The 17447-nt window shown below is 39.8% G+C and overlaps 1 protein-coding gene across 6 annotated transcripts in view; it reads left to right on the plus strand.

Moving 5' to 3' along the window:
• Nucleotides 1–17447, plus strand: part of KIAA0825 (KIAA0825 ortholog) — a 407113-nt gene that overhangs the window by 156047 nt on the left and 233619 nt on the right. For all 6 annotated transcript variants that reach the window (XM_044265489.1, XM_044265499.1, XM_044265508.1 and 3 more), the window contains one exon: nt 8793–8932. In XM_044265489.1, coding sequence (XP_044121424.1) covers nt 8793–8932 — 140 coding nt within the window. The remainder of the gene's footprint in view (nt 1–8792; nt 8933–17447) is intronic.

A 17447-nucleotide genomic window follows, 5' to 3' on the forward strand; every position in this document is an offset into this window, starting at 1 on the left:
GAATGCCTTCCCAAGGTTTACACCTGGAGATCACAAAGAGACCTCAAACTCAACACAACCAAAAGGACTTAGGATACTCCCCTTCAAACTGATCCTCCTCTATTATTCCCTAGTTTGGCTAATGGTACCTTCATGCAGCTGTAAAAGCCAGAGACATCGGAGGCAACCTGAATATCTCCCTCTTTCTCTCCTGCCATATGCAATCCATTGCTAAGTCTTATTACTTTTAACCCCTACAATTTGCTATCCATTGTACCACCTTCGCCTTAGTCCAAATAATTGTCTTTCTCCTCAGCACTATAATGACCTCTTAGTTTTCTTCCCCTACATATGTTGACTCCCATTCCCAACGTTTTCTGAAATGCAGCCAGAGATTTCTCAAAGCCAAATCTATTTTAAAAGTTAAATTTTATCATTTCACGTTTATGGCTTAAAAACCTTCCATGAATTCTCCTTTGTCCCTTAATATAAACAAAATGTTCAGCATCCTGTAAGACCTACAGAGATGTGGTTCACCCACCTGTGCAACCTCTTCTGATACCATACCATCCTGTCAGTCTGCTCTACATACACATTAGCCTTTTTAGCATTCCTTGCTGTGCCATGCTCCTTTCTGCCACAGGGTTTGTACACATGCTTTTCCCTTTCCCCCAAATGTTTTCATTCTCTTTCACCTAATTAATGCCAACTTCTCTTCATATCCGAGCTCCAGTGTGACTTCTGTAGAGCAGCTTTTCATCAACCAAAAAATGGGTTCACTTCTTACTTCATCTTCTAATAGCATCTTTTGCTTTTCCTTCAGTGAGTGTTTATGTTTGTAATTTAATCTTTATTTATATGGTCATGTAAACTATATATGTATTTTCCACTAAATTCTGTAATAACAGTGACTGTTTTTACTTACTGTTGTGTATTCATGGCCTAGGACATACAAGTTAGCCAAAAATTAGTAGTTGAATGAATGAGTGGATGAAGGAACACATGAATTATTGTACTATTATTTCAGATATGGCCATTTTAAATTGTACATTTAGCTTTTCAAACATTTGATCTGAATGGTAAGCTCAGGCAGAGGAAGCATGGTCTTGTTGAGAAGGTGGCTTCTAGTATCCTTAGGATAAAACATCTGGGGAGGAAGATGAAAAAGAGTTTTGGTTTCTCAGCTGCGCTGGTAGGCTGTTCCACAAGACTGAGGAGAAGAGCTTAGAGATCTTGTACTCTGATGAGGTGCCGAGCTTTAACACAGAGCCAACAGTCAGGGGAGAAGAAATGAGAGCCTTTTAACACCAAAGCTCTTTAAGTGGTTGTTCCAGAGTGGAGGTGGACACGCAGCTGGATTATTGAAAAGAGTTTTAGAGGGGCACCCGGATGGCTCAGCTGGTTAAGCGTCTGACTTTTGGTTTCAGCTCAAATCATGCTCTCAGGGTGGTGAGATTGAGCCCCAGTGTCTGACTGCATGCTTGCTCCCTCTTCCTGCTCCTCTGCCCCTCCCTCTGCTCACTCACCCACTCTCTCTCCCTCTAAAATAAATAAATCAAACCTTAAAAAGAGAATTTTAGAAAGTCACATATCTGTGGATCAGTTATGAAAAAAAAAGTTAAAATGTCAGATGAGCTAGATACTTGATATAACTAGATATTTATTCATATTTTCCCTTTTCTATTATGGTTTAAAGATATATTTAAAAAAAGAATATAGTACTGGAGGCAGCAATGAGATAACAGAAAACTATGGGTTTCCACATTACATAGACATGATGTGTAGGCTTGCGTAGTTTTGCGAACTTGGAAAGTTTGTTAACATACATGAACTTCAGTTTCCCTGTAAATGAAATGGTTTATATTTTGGTGAAAAAGTTAAAACATGTATGTATACAATAAAATCTTACGGATGTACTTGCACACAACTTGCAATACCATTCTTTACTTCTTCTGTCTTGAAACATCTCTGCCTCCTTCCTTAGCTTTTGAGATACTGTCCTACCAGAGTCATGAGGATTAATTAAATGAGCTAAAGTGCCTCATCACATAAGTACTCACTCAACAGTTGTTCAGTCCTGCTGTGTTAGTAAAGAGCTATATGTTTCAGAAAGTGGCAGATTTTATCAGTTACCCTGACATATTCAATGGACTCCCCATAAGTGTGATTAAGTGGATGGAATCTTGAACCACTTTCTCACTGAGTTTCACTTATCTGAAACATGCCAGGGGAGACCTGTCTTGAACTCTCTGTAACAGGTGTTTATTATCTGGTAGACAGGGACTAACAATAGTTAAAGGCTCCAGAGAGCTAACTTCTGTTCCTCAAAAGGGATGACTCCGGGATCACTGAATCCAGTATCTCAGTGACTCAGGTGCTAGATTAGCACTTCAGGGGGAGTCTGAAAGGGATGGTGGATATGTAATATTTTAAAAATTAAAATTTGACTTTATACATTTTTAGAAATAGGATATGCTAACCTGTGTAACATTAAAGTGTAGAGTTAGGGCCATGAGTTTGGGTCCCAATATCTTTGGGTGATTTGGGGGAAATGGAGTCATCCCATGTAAAAGTTTAATTTTGCTAAAATTAGGAAATAACACCACTGCTCATAGTTTGAGCATCTACCCCCTAAGTTGTACACCAGAAAGTGTAGATACAACCAACTCTAAAAAAAGGGACCTTTTAAGGGTATCAATCTTGGGGCGCCTGGATGGCTCAGTGGGTTGGGGCCTCTTCCTTAGGCTCGGGTCATGATCCCAGGGTCCTGGATCAAGCCCTGCACTGGGCCCTCTGCTCATTGGAGAGCCTGCTTCCTCTTCTCTCTCTGCCTGCTTCTCTGCCTACTTGTGATCTCCATCTGTCAAATAAATAAATAAAATCTTTAAAAAAATAAAAGTATCAATCTGCTATAATCTGGTAGACCACAGTGTTATTAAAAATGAAGGCAAATGCAAGTGTACAGGTGAACCTTGTCTGATTTCTGTTTATTGAATCACCTGTAATTATGAAGATCATAGAGAGTTGCCTACACTCATTATCGAGATAAAATATGTACAAACATTTTCAGTGCTATAACTACATATAATCTGTATACTCTTAGTTAATGTGATGCAGAAAAATATTTGGTGTTGCTTTTTCCTCCTCAAAAGTATTTAAGTTATTTTCCTAGAGAAAGATGACAAAATTGCTTTAACTGTTTGTATTTACTTACTTTCCTAGGAAAATTGTGAGGGATCAGTTTTGGATCAGTGCAGCAACACAGGGCTTCTCCTCTGCTTTTGTTTTCTCACTTTAAGTCTTTTACTCTCAGTTTCTCTTTAGTCATGCCCTTGCCTTTGTTCTCTGAATCATGTAACTTATGGTCTCTGTTATAAATTTGGCCCCGTAATCCATGACAGGAGCCATCTGGTTGAAATCAGTCCCTAGATCCCTTGAATAACATGGCTCCAATTTGAGAATCAGCCTTGAGACCACAAACTTGATTTTGGGTCAAAAAGATGGTATCCTCAATCAGGAGGTTGAACACAGCCAAACATACTCAGTGCTGGAAAATACAACTTACCTACCAAATATCAACCAGGTTCAATGGCAAGCGTCATGGAGTAGAGGAATAAGCTTAGGTTTTAAAGTCAGAAAGACCTGGATTCAAAGTCCAGTAGCCATAATTATTAGTTAAATGACCATTGATGAGTTTCTCAGTATTTTTGAAACAAAGACTGAGATGAATACAAAGTGTCTTTATGCGTGTCTTATTTTAGATCTCCCCAAGAAGCGGAACCTTAGACAAAGATTTAAGTGAAAGTAGTTTTTTTCTAAGTAGAGGGAACACTGGAAGGAGAGTGGGTAAGTGAGACAAGGAAGAAAGACAGCAAATAAAGTTTCATTTAATCAAGCCAACTACTGAGGGAATAACCAGAACTTAAACCTTCTGGGGAAATTCTTGGGCATATATATGAAAGGCATATATATGAGAGTTATCCCACCAAGGGAGCAAGGATGCGGAGGTATTAACATGGCAACTTCCATCAGTTGAAGTCGAAGGCTGCTCTAGGACTGTGAATTCACTGGCAGTTCCGACTTGTCTTGCCAGAAGGCAGAGGAATTCAGGCCACGTCAACTGGGTGGTTGGTAAGGGCAAGAGAACGTGGGGACATTGACAGCATCTGCATTGGTGTACCCCTTACACTACTGAAATCCACTCATTACCCATGTTAAGTTCTCTGAGTCTTATCATTGCTTCTTCAAGGTGATGGCTGGTCAAAACATCTCTTAAAGAAAGTATTATTGTCATGGAGTTCATGGGACAAGCCAGAGTATCCTCTAATGCAATTATTCCTGAGTCTGTAAGGGATAATCATCATTACATCCCTCTACCACTTATTCCATCTTCCCCTTACCCTTGACCATCGCATCCTCTGATGATTTACATTACTTGCTCAATGGAGTCACTGAGATGATCGTCCATGAAGGGTTGAACCCCTGACTACCATTCCATTATCAGAATGTTGTTACTTCTGGAGCCTGTTTGTGGTTATTACATGAGGGCATCAAGAGATGACCTGGTGAATCCCTTGAGGCACAGACGTACACTTCCCTGCTTCCTTTATGCAGTAGCAACTCCCAGTTCCTCAGTGTTAATTAGGGTTCGTTACGCTTGCCAGTAGAGTAACTTTTTTCTTTCCCTGCTAGACTGCTGGCATCGTAATCCACAAATGACCAGATGGCAGGTGTAATATTACAAGTTTATTGGAATTCTTGTGGTACCCTGATAGAGGTATGCATACTCCAACTCACCCCATGGTGGAAACCACGACCTCTACTCCTATATGACCTATGGGGAGTTAGGGAATAGAAAACACACATTCCCCCAAAGGATCATCAGGAGCGCTGGTGAGAGGGGTCCCTTAGTACTTTGACTCTTCACACTGAGACTCATGTAGTTTATCTGTTAGGGACATAGTACTATATAATGGCTATTGGTACATATAATGGCTATTGGTTCAAAATAAATATTAGATTCTGAAGAACAGTTCCTAAACATTATTGAGTATTATCCTCAAGCTGTGCATTTTAGAGCCCATTCCAGTGTTTTTCCAGTCTGACAGCATCTGCATGAAACAAATATGGTGGGATCAGTAAATTCCATGGTCATGCAGCCTGAACATATTACAGAGACTTCTCTTGCCCTACACCTCATGCACAGCTATGATTGGAAGTCAGGCTGGTGTATACTGATAGAGCTAAGATTTTTCTTTTTTTAACTTTCTACTGCAGTATGATTTCATACTAAAAAATTGCAGTAATTGCAAGGGAACTACCTGATAAGTTTCCATAAAATAAACATACTCAAATACAGCTCAAATTTTGCATGATGAGTCTATAAAAATAATTTGTTAGTTTCATAACCAGCAATGATTGAACTCTATTATTATATCACTTCTTACTCCCAGGACTTGAAAAATTCTTTAGGCTAATTCATGCCCCAGAAATGTAGCACTTATTAGAGTATAAGCCTAATAAAACCCAGGCATAAATTCATTCTGTCTCCCAATACAAGCTTTATGAGTTCCAGTGGATTTATAAATTTTTGTTCTCTTTTTTGTATTATAGTGGAATTCAACATGTACATATTTGAAACATATATATAAAAAATATATATGTATAAAATTTCCCTTTCTGTCATTTTTTTGTGAGGCTAATCTCACTTTCACAGCTCTACCAGCTCAAAGGATGAGGGAACATATGCTTCTCCATATGCCTAACACAGACTCCTCAATGCATTTATTACTCGGAGCTTAGTGATTGAGGAATGTTTGTAATATTTTATTTTTCCTCATAGTGAGTCATTCTACTGTACATTTCAAAATCTGTGATAAGTTGAAAGATCCAAGAATGGAGGTACATTTCAACAAACAGCTTCCCATCTGGAAAATGAGAGGTTTTATTTATAACCAGGTATTCAGATGTGGTGGTATGAAATGATCTTCAGATTATTTTGGTTTATTACATGTCTAAAGGGCAGAGCAAATACACTCACCCGCTCCAATCCACTCTCCACACTGTAGCCAGATCAGGAAACCCATCTCCCTTAAACTCTTTGACTGATCCCAAATCCCCACTTTGCCTAATGAGGCCCTCCACGATCTGGCTCCTGTCACCTTCTTCAGATTGTCTCTCAATAACCCCTCCCTTCTTTCCTACACTCCACCAAACTGGATCTTTCAGTTTATTAAATGCATCCTGAAATCAGCCACGACTCAAGCAAAATATATACGTAGGAAATGTTTAAAAGTTAAGTTGCTTTTAATATATAACTTACTATCAACTAGCTGCTTTTCGTCTTTTGAACCCCAAGCAAGTTCCTAGAAGTCAGCACTTGGGGTTTAGGTTGGGATTAGGCATAGCCGTTGTGAGGATTTGCCTCAGTGTTTCCGTCCAAAGGGCGGAGCCTTCCTTTGGCACTGTGTTGGGAACGTCTGCAAGAGCCGACCAGTCTGGGAGTACCCAAAGTCATTCAGAACTCCTCAAGGGATGGACTTGATTCCTCTGGCATGAGAGTTAAGTTTTAACTCGTTGCTTCTCTCTTCACCACCCACTCAGTTAAGGAGCCGGCCTACCTCATACTGACCCACCAATCTCCCAGGAGTTTCTCTGTTTTCAGTTATGTTATCAGACATTCTCACTTGGGAAGTTTGAATTGGTACAAAGTTCATGTGAGGCTGAAAGATTTTGAGCATTATCACATTGTGAGACGTACCTATGCCAAGCCAAGCCAAGCCAAGCCAAGCCAAACCAACGGGAGGTGCTTTGAAATTTCACTTTGTATCTTCAGATCCTCGCACTTTTGCTTAAATCAGCCTTTTGACAAATATCCTCTTTTTTTTTTTTTTTAAGAGTTTGCCTACCCATCTGTGATCATATGAGTCAATCAGCTAACATTTACAGAGCCCTTAAATGTGCTTAGTTTGCCAGGAGGAGATTTGGGGTATAAAACAAGTGTCCTGACAAAGCTTGACTCTAAAGTAGACAGATAAAGCTTTAACTGATGGAATAATAAAGTGCTAAAATGTGTATAATTGCCATAGGTGCTTTAATTCAAAATGAAACTCCTATGCAGAGAAATTTTTAGTGACGGGGACACCTGGGTGGCTCAGTTGGTTAAGCCGCTGCCTTCGGCTCAGGTCATGATCCCAGCGTCCTGGGATCGAGTCCCACATCGGGCTCCTTGCTCAGGGGGGAGCCTGCTTCTCTCTCTGCCTCTGCCTACCACTCTGCCTACTTGTTTGTTTTTTTTTTTTTTTTTTTCTCTCTCTCTGACAAATAAGTAAAATCCTTAAAAAAAAAAAAAAAGAAATTTTAAGTGATGACGACACAGGGAAAGTGATATTTTTGCTGCAAACTGAAGGATGGGTAGGATTAAGATAAGTAAAGGATTGTAGGGAGTTCACTAGGTGGGTGGCAGCCAAGGTGAATCTGTCTGGGCACAGAGGCACAGAGGAGAGAGAAATGATATCAACTAGGTCTGTCCCTACTGCCTATGCTCCAAGAAGCACTGCCCACCGCAGTGGTTCTCACACCTGAGTGGGCATCAGAGTCTTTTAAAAGGGGCTTATTAACACACAAATTTCTGAAACACACACAGACACACACAGATTTCTGGGATGAGGCCTGGGAATTTGCATTTTTAACAAGTTCTCAAGTGATTCTGATGCTGCTGGGCCAGGGCCCAAATTGTGAAAACCACTGGCTAGACTATGCTGATAATTGGATGGTTCATCACTCAATAAATGTTATCTGGAAATTATGCTGCAAATCCCCTCTCTCAGCGATACCCTTTGTTCTGCTTCTTTCGTCTCCTAAGCATATGGTGTTCTCATTCACACCTTTCCATTTGAGTCACTTCATTCCTTCCCAGCACCACCTTATTCCCACAACCCTTATGGTCGCAACCAGATTGAGTTCCATCATTTCCTGCCTTTTCTGTTGTGGTGGTTGTAAGCTCATTTTGGATATTGTGATCTTTAGCCAATCTAAACTTTGAGATCTTAAAAGGAAAAAGCAAATAATGTTATCACTTTTCAGTTTCTACTTTTACTTTCTTATCTCTTGCCAATTCATTGGTAAATTAATGTAGTAATGTGGAGATCTGATTTGATTTTCTACTCAACACCGATGATCATTTCCTAAGTAGAAGCTTATTTGCCTTGGAATTATTTCTCTTTGATGAAATGATTACCCAAGTAGGTAGCAGTGTGACTGTTAAAGTGGTTCTGATAATTGCATGTTGATTTAAGGCTTTATGTATTAAATAATTAGATTATGGTTGACCCTTGACAGAAGCTTTGGAATTCTTTTAGTTTTATCAGCAATCACAATACATGGCAAATTACAAAGTTCTGAAACCCACCGTAAATTTCTTTCCATGAATAATGAAAGGAGTTAATAGTACATAGTAGGTACTCGTGTATTTGGTAAATGACCAAATAAATGCATTTAAAATAAATGCATAAATAATTTTAATTTGCTCCATGAAACAAAACCAGACACAGTCTTGTGAAATATAGGCATGGTTATTTTGTATCAGTTTTAAATTTGGCAGGCTACCAAACGTTAATTTGCTTTTAGCTAGTTGAGATTAAATGTAATTCCTTCCCAGAGCAACCCTAAAGTAAGCAAGCATGAAAGCATTTTCAGAGTAATCTGGGAGGAATTGACATTTAAAGGAGTTAGCATTACATCTGTACTTTAAGGCTATTAATTTCATAGATAAATTAACTTCATTACTCTATCTTTATCTTGCATTTTAAAAGGACTCCATCATCTGGAGGACTAACAGCCGAGGGTCGATTGAAACTGCTCTTATCCCAGCCAGGTTGTAATTGGAACCTGCTTCTAGAAACCCTACTGCATGACAATGGTCTTTTACTGAGAATCCTGCTGAAGAGCTCAAGTGAGTATTTGGAATTATGAGAATATCCTCAGAAAACCCAGTCATTGCTCAAGTTGAATGAATTTTTTTTGTCCTACTTGGACATTGGCAGAGGGATGTAAGCCAACTTCATTAGATCCACTGTCAGTGGGGTTTGCAGCAAAGGAAATACTAGATCAGTTTGTACATCTACTGAAAGGATTCTTTTTCACGACCTCCGAATGAGGGAACATAATATGTTTTACGTGGTGCTAGTCTATCAAAACTATCATTACCTAGGAGTATATTAATACCTGGGGTTTGAAATACGGAAGAAAATTATGCAAACATGGTTGTATGTCCAAAACAGAAGTCTCAACCAGATCTACGAGAGAGATATTCAGAGACAGATCATTAGAACTATGCTAGAAATTTCAGTAAACCATGAAGAGGGCTTACTTAATTTATGAACTAGCAAACCGTGGCTTACAGCCATGTCCACTGGGACATGGAGAAGTAATCATGGGATAAGTATGAATGGAGGGACGCCTGGGTGGCTCAGTTGGTTAAGCAGCTGCCTTCCGCTCAGGTCATGATCCCAGCATCCTTGGATCGAGTCCCAGATTGGGCTCCTTGCTCAGCGGGGAGCCTGCTTCTCCCTCTGCCTCTGCCTACCACTCTGTCTGCCTGTGCTCACACACTCTCTCTCTCTAACAAATAAATAAATAAAATCTTTAAAAAAAAAGTATGAATGGAAACTGAAGAGTAATAGAAGACCATGTTTCTCTTAATTAGACTTTTTTTTTTCCCCAGTAAGTGCTATTTTAAAGGATGGTAAGTAAAAGTTATGCCAATCTAATTATATTCCACTGCTCTCCTGATATATCTATGAAGAGTTTTCTAACCATTTTCACACACCCCTACACATTTCTCCTATTCTATACACATGGGAGGCCAGATTAACTTTATCAATCACTAGCTTCACTATTGGTTTCCCATCTCACAATATTTTTTTTCTAGCTCTCTGTACCCTGCAGGACCAAATTTCCATCCTTCTGCCATTCAAATGTGACCCTCATCTAGTTTTGTTAACTTCCTCCCCGCCCCACCCCCGCTATTCACTTGCATGCGTGCACATAGACACACATACACATAAGCATGTTCATTTCAGCCATCGTTTCCAATGTCCTGTGCACATGTTCCCTCCATCCTTGGCTCAACCATTTTTCCTACTTGAAAGATCCTCCGTAGACAACCCAATCTTTACCAGTATCCAAGGACCAGTCGATGTTCCAGATCTTTGAATGCTCTGGCTCACATTGATCTCTTCCTCTCCCAAACTCCTTTATTACCTTGCCTGCTTATTTGCCCTTATGATATGCTGCCTTATAGTGTATTATATATGCATATAAATGAGGCAAATGTCACCAGGCCCTAACAGCCTGTCAGTATACAAATGAGGCTTATAGCATACCCCTGTCCAGATGGCTCTTGTCATTTCTGGAAATTTTTGGTTTCTCAGATCTGCTCACAGCCAGTTCCTCATATTCTCTCCCATTGACCTTGACGCTTGCTACCCAGAAGCCACTTAGGGGAGGTACTTTACTGCTGAGCCCCTTGTGAGAATATTGCTTATTCCTAGGTGCTCTCAAATTCATCCAATCTTGTGGTGCCAAAGATCACTACAGCTTCTCATCTCACTGTGTTCCAAGGAGAAGTCCAGAGCTGACTCCTCTCCCAAATCCTCAATCTGACTTTATTCCCTTAGACCCCACACAGTAGTGTTTGGGCCTCAAATCTCACAAAGTCAACCTGAAAGCAATTTCTTTAACTTCAGACTCTAAGGCCACTCTCTTAAAGAGAAAACTGGCGTAAGGGAAATCACTTCCTTGAGTAGCCAACTTTCATTGTTTGCTTATTAGGCATCAGGCGCTGCACTAAGCACTTCAAATTTGATTCTTTTTTTCTCTTTTTTAAAAAATTTATTTATTCTGAGAGAGAGAACATGCATGTGTGCACCTCTGAGCATGAGCAGGGGGAAGAGATGCCGAGAGAGAGAGACTCTCACACAGGCTCCATGCCCAGTGCAGAGTCCCTCCCAGGGCTCTCACAGCCCTGAGTTCACGACCTGAGCCAAAATCAAGAGGCAGATGTTCAAGTGACTGAGCCACGAAGGCACCCCAACATTGGATTCTTATAACCTAATAAGTGTTCGGCTCAGGTCATGATCTCAGGGTCCTGGGATCGAGTCCCGCATCGGGCTCTCTGCTCAGCAGGGAACCTGCTTCCCTCTCTCTCTCTCTCTGCCTGCCTCTCCGTCTACTTGTGATTTCTCTCTGTCAAATAAATAAATAAAATCTTTTAAAAAAAAAATGACATTAGAGTTTAAGGTAATGTTACTTGCCCAGAGACTCACAAAGCTGATAAATGGTGGGTAAACATGGATTCTGAACCCAGCCAGAACTTTCTGTCCCCTGCCCTTCCTATACAAATATTCAGACAAATTAAACTGTGGGTTGGACTAGAGGTGTCTGGAAGAACTGTTATCTGCCTACTCAAGGTTGAATTAACCATGACATCCCAAAGCATGTGTATTTAACAGCATTGGACAAGCAATGCTCAGTTAGAATAGAAAATACAAAGCTTTCCTTAAACTTCATATTCTGGGCTTTCAGGCAAGGTGGCTGACATGGATAGTATCTGACATGGCTGAAGAGTTACCTAATATCATCGGTAAAACTCACAGCCATGGTCCCAGCAGGGAAATGATCTCATATTGATAGAGTTTTGTAGAGCGGCCTGGAAAATCAATTGCGACCAAACCTTTTGACTACGCTGATTTGGCAACCACACATAGCAATCATAGTTGTGAATATCTAACCATGTTTTCTTACAAATGTATGCAACCTTTACTTACCAAAAATATTACATCCACCTTCTGATATGTATAACGTAATGTGGTTTTTGAGAAACTTTCAGTAATCCAAGGTTACCTATATTACATTACCTTCAGTTGTGGTTCTTATGGAGTGTGAAAGGGTATTTGTCCCACTTGCTCAAACATCTATCATTTTTTCAAAGGCCATTCGGTGTTTGATCAAGATTGCATAGCTGTTCTAGTATCATCTTATAAGGAATTTTGTTAGCGACTGCAAATGAAGTGACAGGGGGCGCCTGGGTAGCCCAGTGGGTTAAGCCTCTGCCTTCGGCTCAGGTCATGATCCCAGGGTCCTGGGATCAAGCCCAGCATTGGGGTCTTTGCTCAGCAGGGCCCCTGCTTCCCCCTCTCTCTCTGCCTGCCTCTCTGTCTACCTGTGATCTCTGTCAAATAAATAAATAAATAGGTCTTAAGGAAAAAAAAAAAAGAATGAAGTGACAGAATTTACTAATCAATTGATTGACTTACTAGGCTCCAGCGGAAATCTTGTCATTTTAAGTTAGAAACAATATACTTAGGGCATCTTATTAACTAGACTAAGATGGAAATTGTTATGTTTATAAAAATAAATCCATCTTATGATGTACTATATGCTGGCTAACTGAACATAATAAAAAATAAATTGTACTATTTTTTGTGTAACTTTTCATTTCATTTGATTAGAAGTCTCAGAGTATTTCAGAACCATTTGGTAATTTTGAAATAACATATTTTGAATTAGATGTTTTAAGTTTTATCAACTTTTCATGGGAGAGTTTTCCTTTATAAACAGGGCCTTTCTGGTCTCATTGATAAAACTGAACTGTTAAATTGGCTCAGGAAAAAAGAATAGATTTTTAGTTCATATTTCCATTATACATTTAAAAAATATACTTCTCCTTGTCTAATGAGCAATTATTAAAATCTGTGAGTTATAAAATATTTTATTTTTTTTATTAAAATATTTTATTTATTTATTTATTTGACAGACAGAGATCACAAGTAGGCAGAGAGGCAGGCAGAGAGAGAGGAGGAGGAAGGCTCCCTGCTGAGCAGAGAGCCCGACGTGGGGCTCGATCCCAGGACCCTGAGATCATGACCTAAGCTGAAGGCAGAGGCTTTAACCCACTGAGCCACCCAGGCGCCCCGAGTTATAAAATATTTTAGATAGACAACCATATATTATAAAGATTAAAACACATGCAGTTAATCACTCTTATGTCTGTAACTTTTGGTTTTGCTCTGCGAAAGTGATTTATCAGAATTTCTATTTATTTTTTTAAAATCGGCAGATCCAAATGGAAATGATTATCTTGTATGAGATGCAACCTCACTGAGGGGGGAAATAGCAAAATTTAATAAAGGAATGGTTAAATTTTAATTTATAGTATATGCTTCATAGGCTCCAAACTTCTAGGAAGTGAAACCATGTTTTTGCCCTGGATAATAATTACTCCTGTTTAAAAATATGTAGCATTTTGGGGGCACCTGGGTGGCTCAGATGGTTGGGTGTCTGCCTTCAGCTCAGGTCCTGGATCAAGCCCCACATTGGGCTCCTGGCTGGCTCAGTGGGGAGCCTGCTTCTCCTTTTCCCTCTGCCTTTCCCCCTGCCTATGTGCTCTCTCTGTGTCTCTTTCAAATGAATAAATAAAAAAGCCTTTTAAAAAAAATGTAGCATTTTGAAGAAGTGATTACCCTGCTAAAACTTGATGAAAATAAACTGATTTCACATGGGGGTTGGTTTCTGACATTTGTTGGGTACAGGTCAGTTGGCATTAGAACGTAATGTTTGTTGGTTTTATTTTTAAGAAAGGCCATCTTAAATTTGAGGGGGAAAAAACTGTCAATTACAGAGGTTTACAGAAGATTTTGAAGTTTTAAGATACTATTTCGGATTATTGACTTTAAAAACTAGGGTGATGGTTTCAGTAATTACTTCACTAAGACCCCATGGCCAAACCAGTTTCTTACATGCAGCATCAAAGGAACAAATATTTGGCAATTCCCCATTTGTTAACAGGTGGCCTTTTCCTGTTAGTGACACTTGAATGAAGTGTGACTAACATTCTTTCCTTTGCCCATTGCCCCAAGAATGATTCCCAGTGAAACTTCTTGGCTTTTGGCAATTTTCACTTGTAATATAACAACAAGCAAGCAAATACATAATATTTAATATGTTCCAGACATCTTTTCTAAGTGCTTTAAATGTGTTTATTCATGAATCCTCTTGACAACTCTGTGTAGTAGGAACAATTTTCATCTCCATTTTAGAGGTGAGGAGACTGAGACGCAGAGAAATTAAGTCACTTGACCAAGTGACATGAGACTGGCAAAGCAGGCTTTGATCCAGACAGCTGGCTTCCGGAGGCTGTGCTTTCCCCACCACGCCACACGGCATCTAGGCAGAACCAGAGGAAGTTTCCCAAATTGTAGAGTTGCACAATTCCTGGGAGCTACCAAGAACCTGTATAGTGCATAATTCTTTTTTTTTTTTTTAAGATTTTATTTATTTATTTGACAGAGAAAGATTACAAGTAGGCAGAGAGGCAGGCAGAGAGAGAGAGAGGAGGAAGCAGGCTCCCCGCCGAGCAGAGAGCCCGATGTGGGACTCGATCCCAGGACCCTGAGATCATGACCTGAGCCGAAGGCAGCGGCACAACCCACTGAGCCACCCAGGTGCCCCTATAGTGCATAATTCTGATAGTACTGTCCATACTTTTCAATCTTGTAACAAAGTGCTTGAAGGTATTTGAGAAGCAGACCTACACAAAACTCTAGAAAAAGAGCTGCTACCACTAAAAAGGGATGGTTGGCTTAAAATGAATGAATCCTTTCAAATTCTGTTATTTTACAGTTAATATTTTCCTGATCTTTTGTATAATGAGAGGGTTGTTATGGCAGAAAATTGGAGTTTTGTTGTATACTGTGTGTGTGTTTCGTTTTGCTTGAAAAGTATAACCAGAGTGATGTTTTCTAACTGTCTTGAAGGAGATGACCAAAAGTAAAAATATGCTGCCTCTTGATACCCTTAGTGAATCTAACATGGATGTCCTAAGCTGCTTTTGCTAGTGATGGCATCTGTACTCTGATTTGTTAAATCTTTTTTTTCTTCACTGGATTTGTACTCTATTCGTATTAGGAACAGTAGAACCTTATTTGTTTGTTTTTCCAGTCTTTTCAAACCATGGATCCTGTCCTAGAATGCCGATGGACTGACTAGCTTAAGAATATGGATGGGCTACAAAGAACTCTTACAGTCCCAGAATCAGTTACCACCTAGGGTCTGCTGAGTCTCCTTGAGGGTGTGCTGCTGGTAGAGTATTATGTAAAGCAAAGCTTCTTGCCTTTAACCTGCAAACACATCACCTGGGGAGCTTGTTAACACTGCAGATTCTGGGACGCTGGAGTGGCTCATTTGGTTAAGCTCCTGCCTTGGGCTCAGGTCATGATCCTGGGGTCCTGAGATGGAACCCGCAATTGGGCTCCCTGCTCAGTGGCAAGCCTGCTTCTCCCTCTCCCTCGACCTGCAGCTCCCCCTGCATGCACTCTCTCTCCACCAGATAAATAAATAAAATCTTAAAAACAAAACAAGCAAACAAAAAGAACAAAAAACAAAAACTGCAGATACTGATTCAGTAGGTTTTAGGATGGGGCCTGAGACTCTGCATTTCTCACAAGCTCCCATGTGATACTGCCCCTGGTGCTACTGATCCCTGGACCACGTTGTGAGGACAAGGCTATCCAAAAAGTTATCTGTTGCTATAGAGGGCAAACGAATTTGACTAGGTGGCCTGTCTTGCCATTGTATTCCTGACTTTTGAAAAGACAGAATTTACTTAAGAATATTTATAAACCATTTTATCAGGAAGTTCACAGCAATCAGAAAGCTTGATCTTACTCAAATACAGATCTGATACTGTCACTCCCCTGCTAAAGCCCTTTAGTGGCTTCCCCCTGCTTATCAGGTGGGGACCCTGAGACATGAGCAATGCCCGTCGTGCTCTGGCTGTGGCTCATATGTCCCACGTATTGTGTCCTGCTTCCTCCAGCTTAGCATGCACATTCTGGTCTAGGCTGTACATCCTAGATCTGCATATTTATAACAGCAAAGTCCCTGCAGAAGTGTCTTGACAAAAGAGGCAGCTACTGTTGATACCAAGGACCTTTCACTTTGACCCATATCCCAAGTTATTTTCTGCTGCAGAACCTCTGAAATGTTGTGGGGTTCTATGCCTAGAATCTCTTTCCTCTCCATTTTCCTGGCAGCTGCGATTCATCTTTCAGCTTAAATATTACTTCCTAGGAAGTCACCTTTGGTCATTCTGTAAGGTTCCACTGTAATTCCTTTTGTAACACTTTCCATAGTTTTTAAGTGAATGGTTAATGGACATAATTGGTACTTAATGTCTGTCTCAGCTGCTACAAGTTGCGGAAGGTCAGGGATAAGTCACCATTGTATACTGGGGCTTGGTCTAGTCCCCCACACTTCAGACTGATACTAAGCATGTAGAACATGCTTCAGAAGCATCAATTGAATGAACAAATGGAAGCCAGTTAAATTTCCATGAAACAGTTCTGTTTCATTCATTTTTAAATGGAGGGCTAATATTGACCTTATACGTTCATTTTGAGGCTTAGGACAGTAAATATTTATAAAGTACCATTGTTTGGCACTTAGTAAGTACTTAACTTGTATTCAGTTCTTTCCTTCTCTTATACTGGATGCCTTGAAGAATATACCTGATGTATTTTTCTTCTCCCATCACTCCTCCTGTGGCCCAATTCAATGGTCTCTCCCTCCGCTTGTCAGTAACTCTGCCCTCTAAGTGTACATTTAAACACCTTCTAGGAAGTGGGGCTTCTCCTTTGACACCTGTGTGTCTGAGAAGATATTGCCCGAGCAGCTGTCAAGATGCTAGGGTATGAAGAGGAGAACTGGGCCAAATAAATATTCCCAGGTTCTAAATATTACAACACTCTTTGAGAACCTTCACATGCAGATTGGGAGACTAGTAGCATGAATTTTGCTGTAATGCTTCTCCTACAGTAGAATCAAATTTAATCTGGCTTGACAGTGGCTGAAATATTTTATATTCTATCTCTTGATGGCACCTTGAAAATGTCTAATTTAAGTACGGGAACATGTGTCTTCTTTAGTAGTTAATGTGCTTCTAGTGTTAGCGTGCAAAATGATTGGGCATTATATTACAAGTGATACTATTATCATGAATTTATGTAGCATCTTTTTCCCCAACAACTCAAAGCGATTTAAAGTATTATTTCCTTTATGACCCTTGGATTATTAGGACCATTTTATAAATGATGAAACGTTGATAGAGAGAAATTGAATAAATTGCCCACTTGGTGTTTAAGAGGTCCTTGTTAGAAGAAAGAAGGGCCATTATTTTGTGACAGTATATCTATTGTTTTTAAATGAATTCTAAAATTAAAAACTCAGACTTTGTGAAGGTATTCATTCTTAGAAATAAGAAGCAATGTTCTTCTGAATTAATTTCTGAAAATGTTTGGTTACTTCATTTTATAAGTATGTTTTCCATTTGACTAATATTTAATGGGCCTCAACTAGGTACAAGGCACTGTTATCTGGAGAATACAATGATAAGTGTTACATGCCACATT

This window comes from Neovison vison, chromosome 1, assembly GCF_020171115.1.
Source record: "Neovison vison isolate M4711 chromosome 1, ASM_NN_V1, whole genome shotgun sequence".
Taxonomy (NCBI): domain Eukaryota; kingdom Metazoa; phylum Chordata; class Mammalia; order Carnivora; family Mustelidae; genus Neogale; species Neogale vison.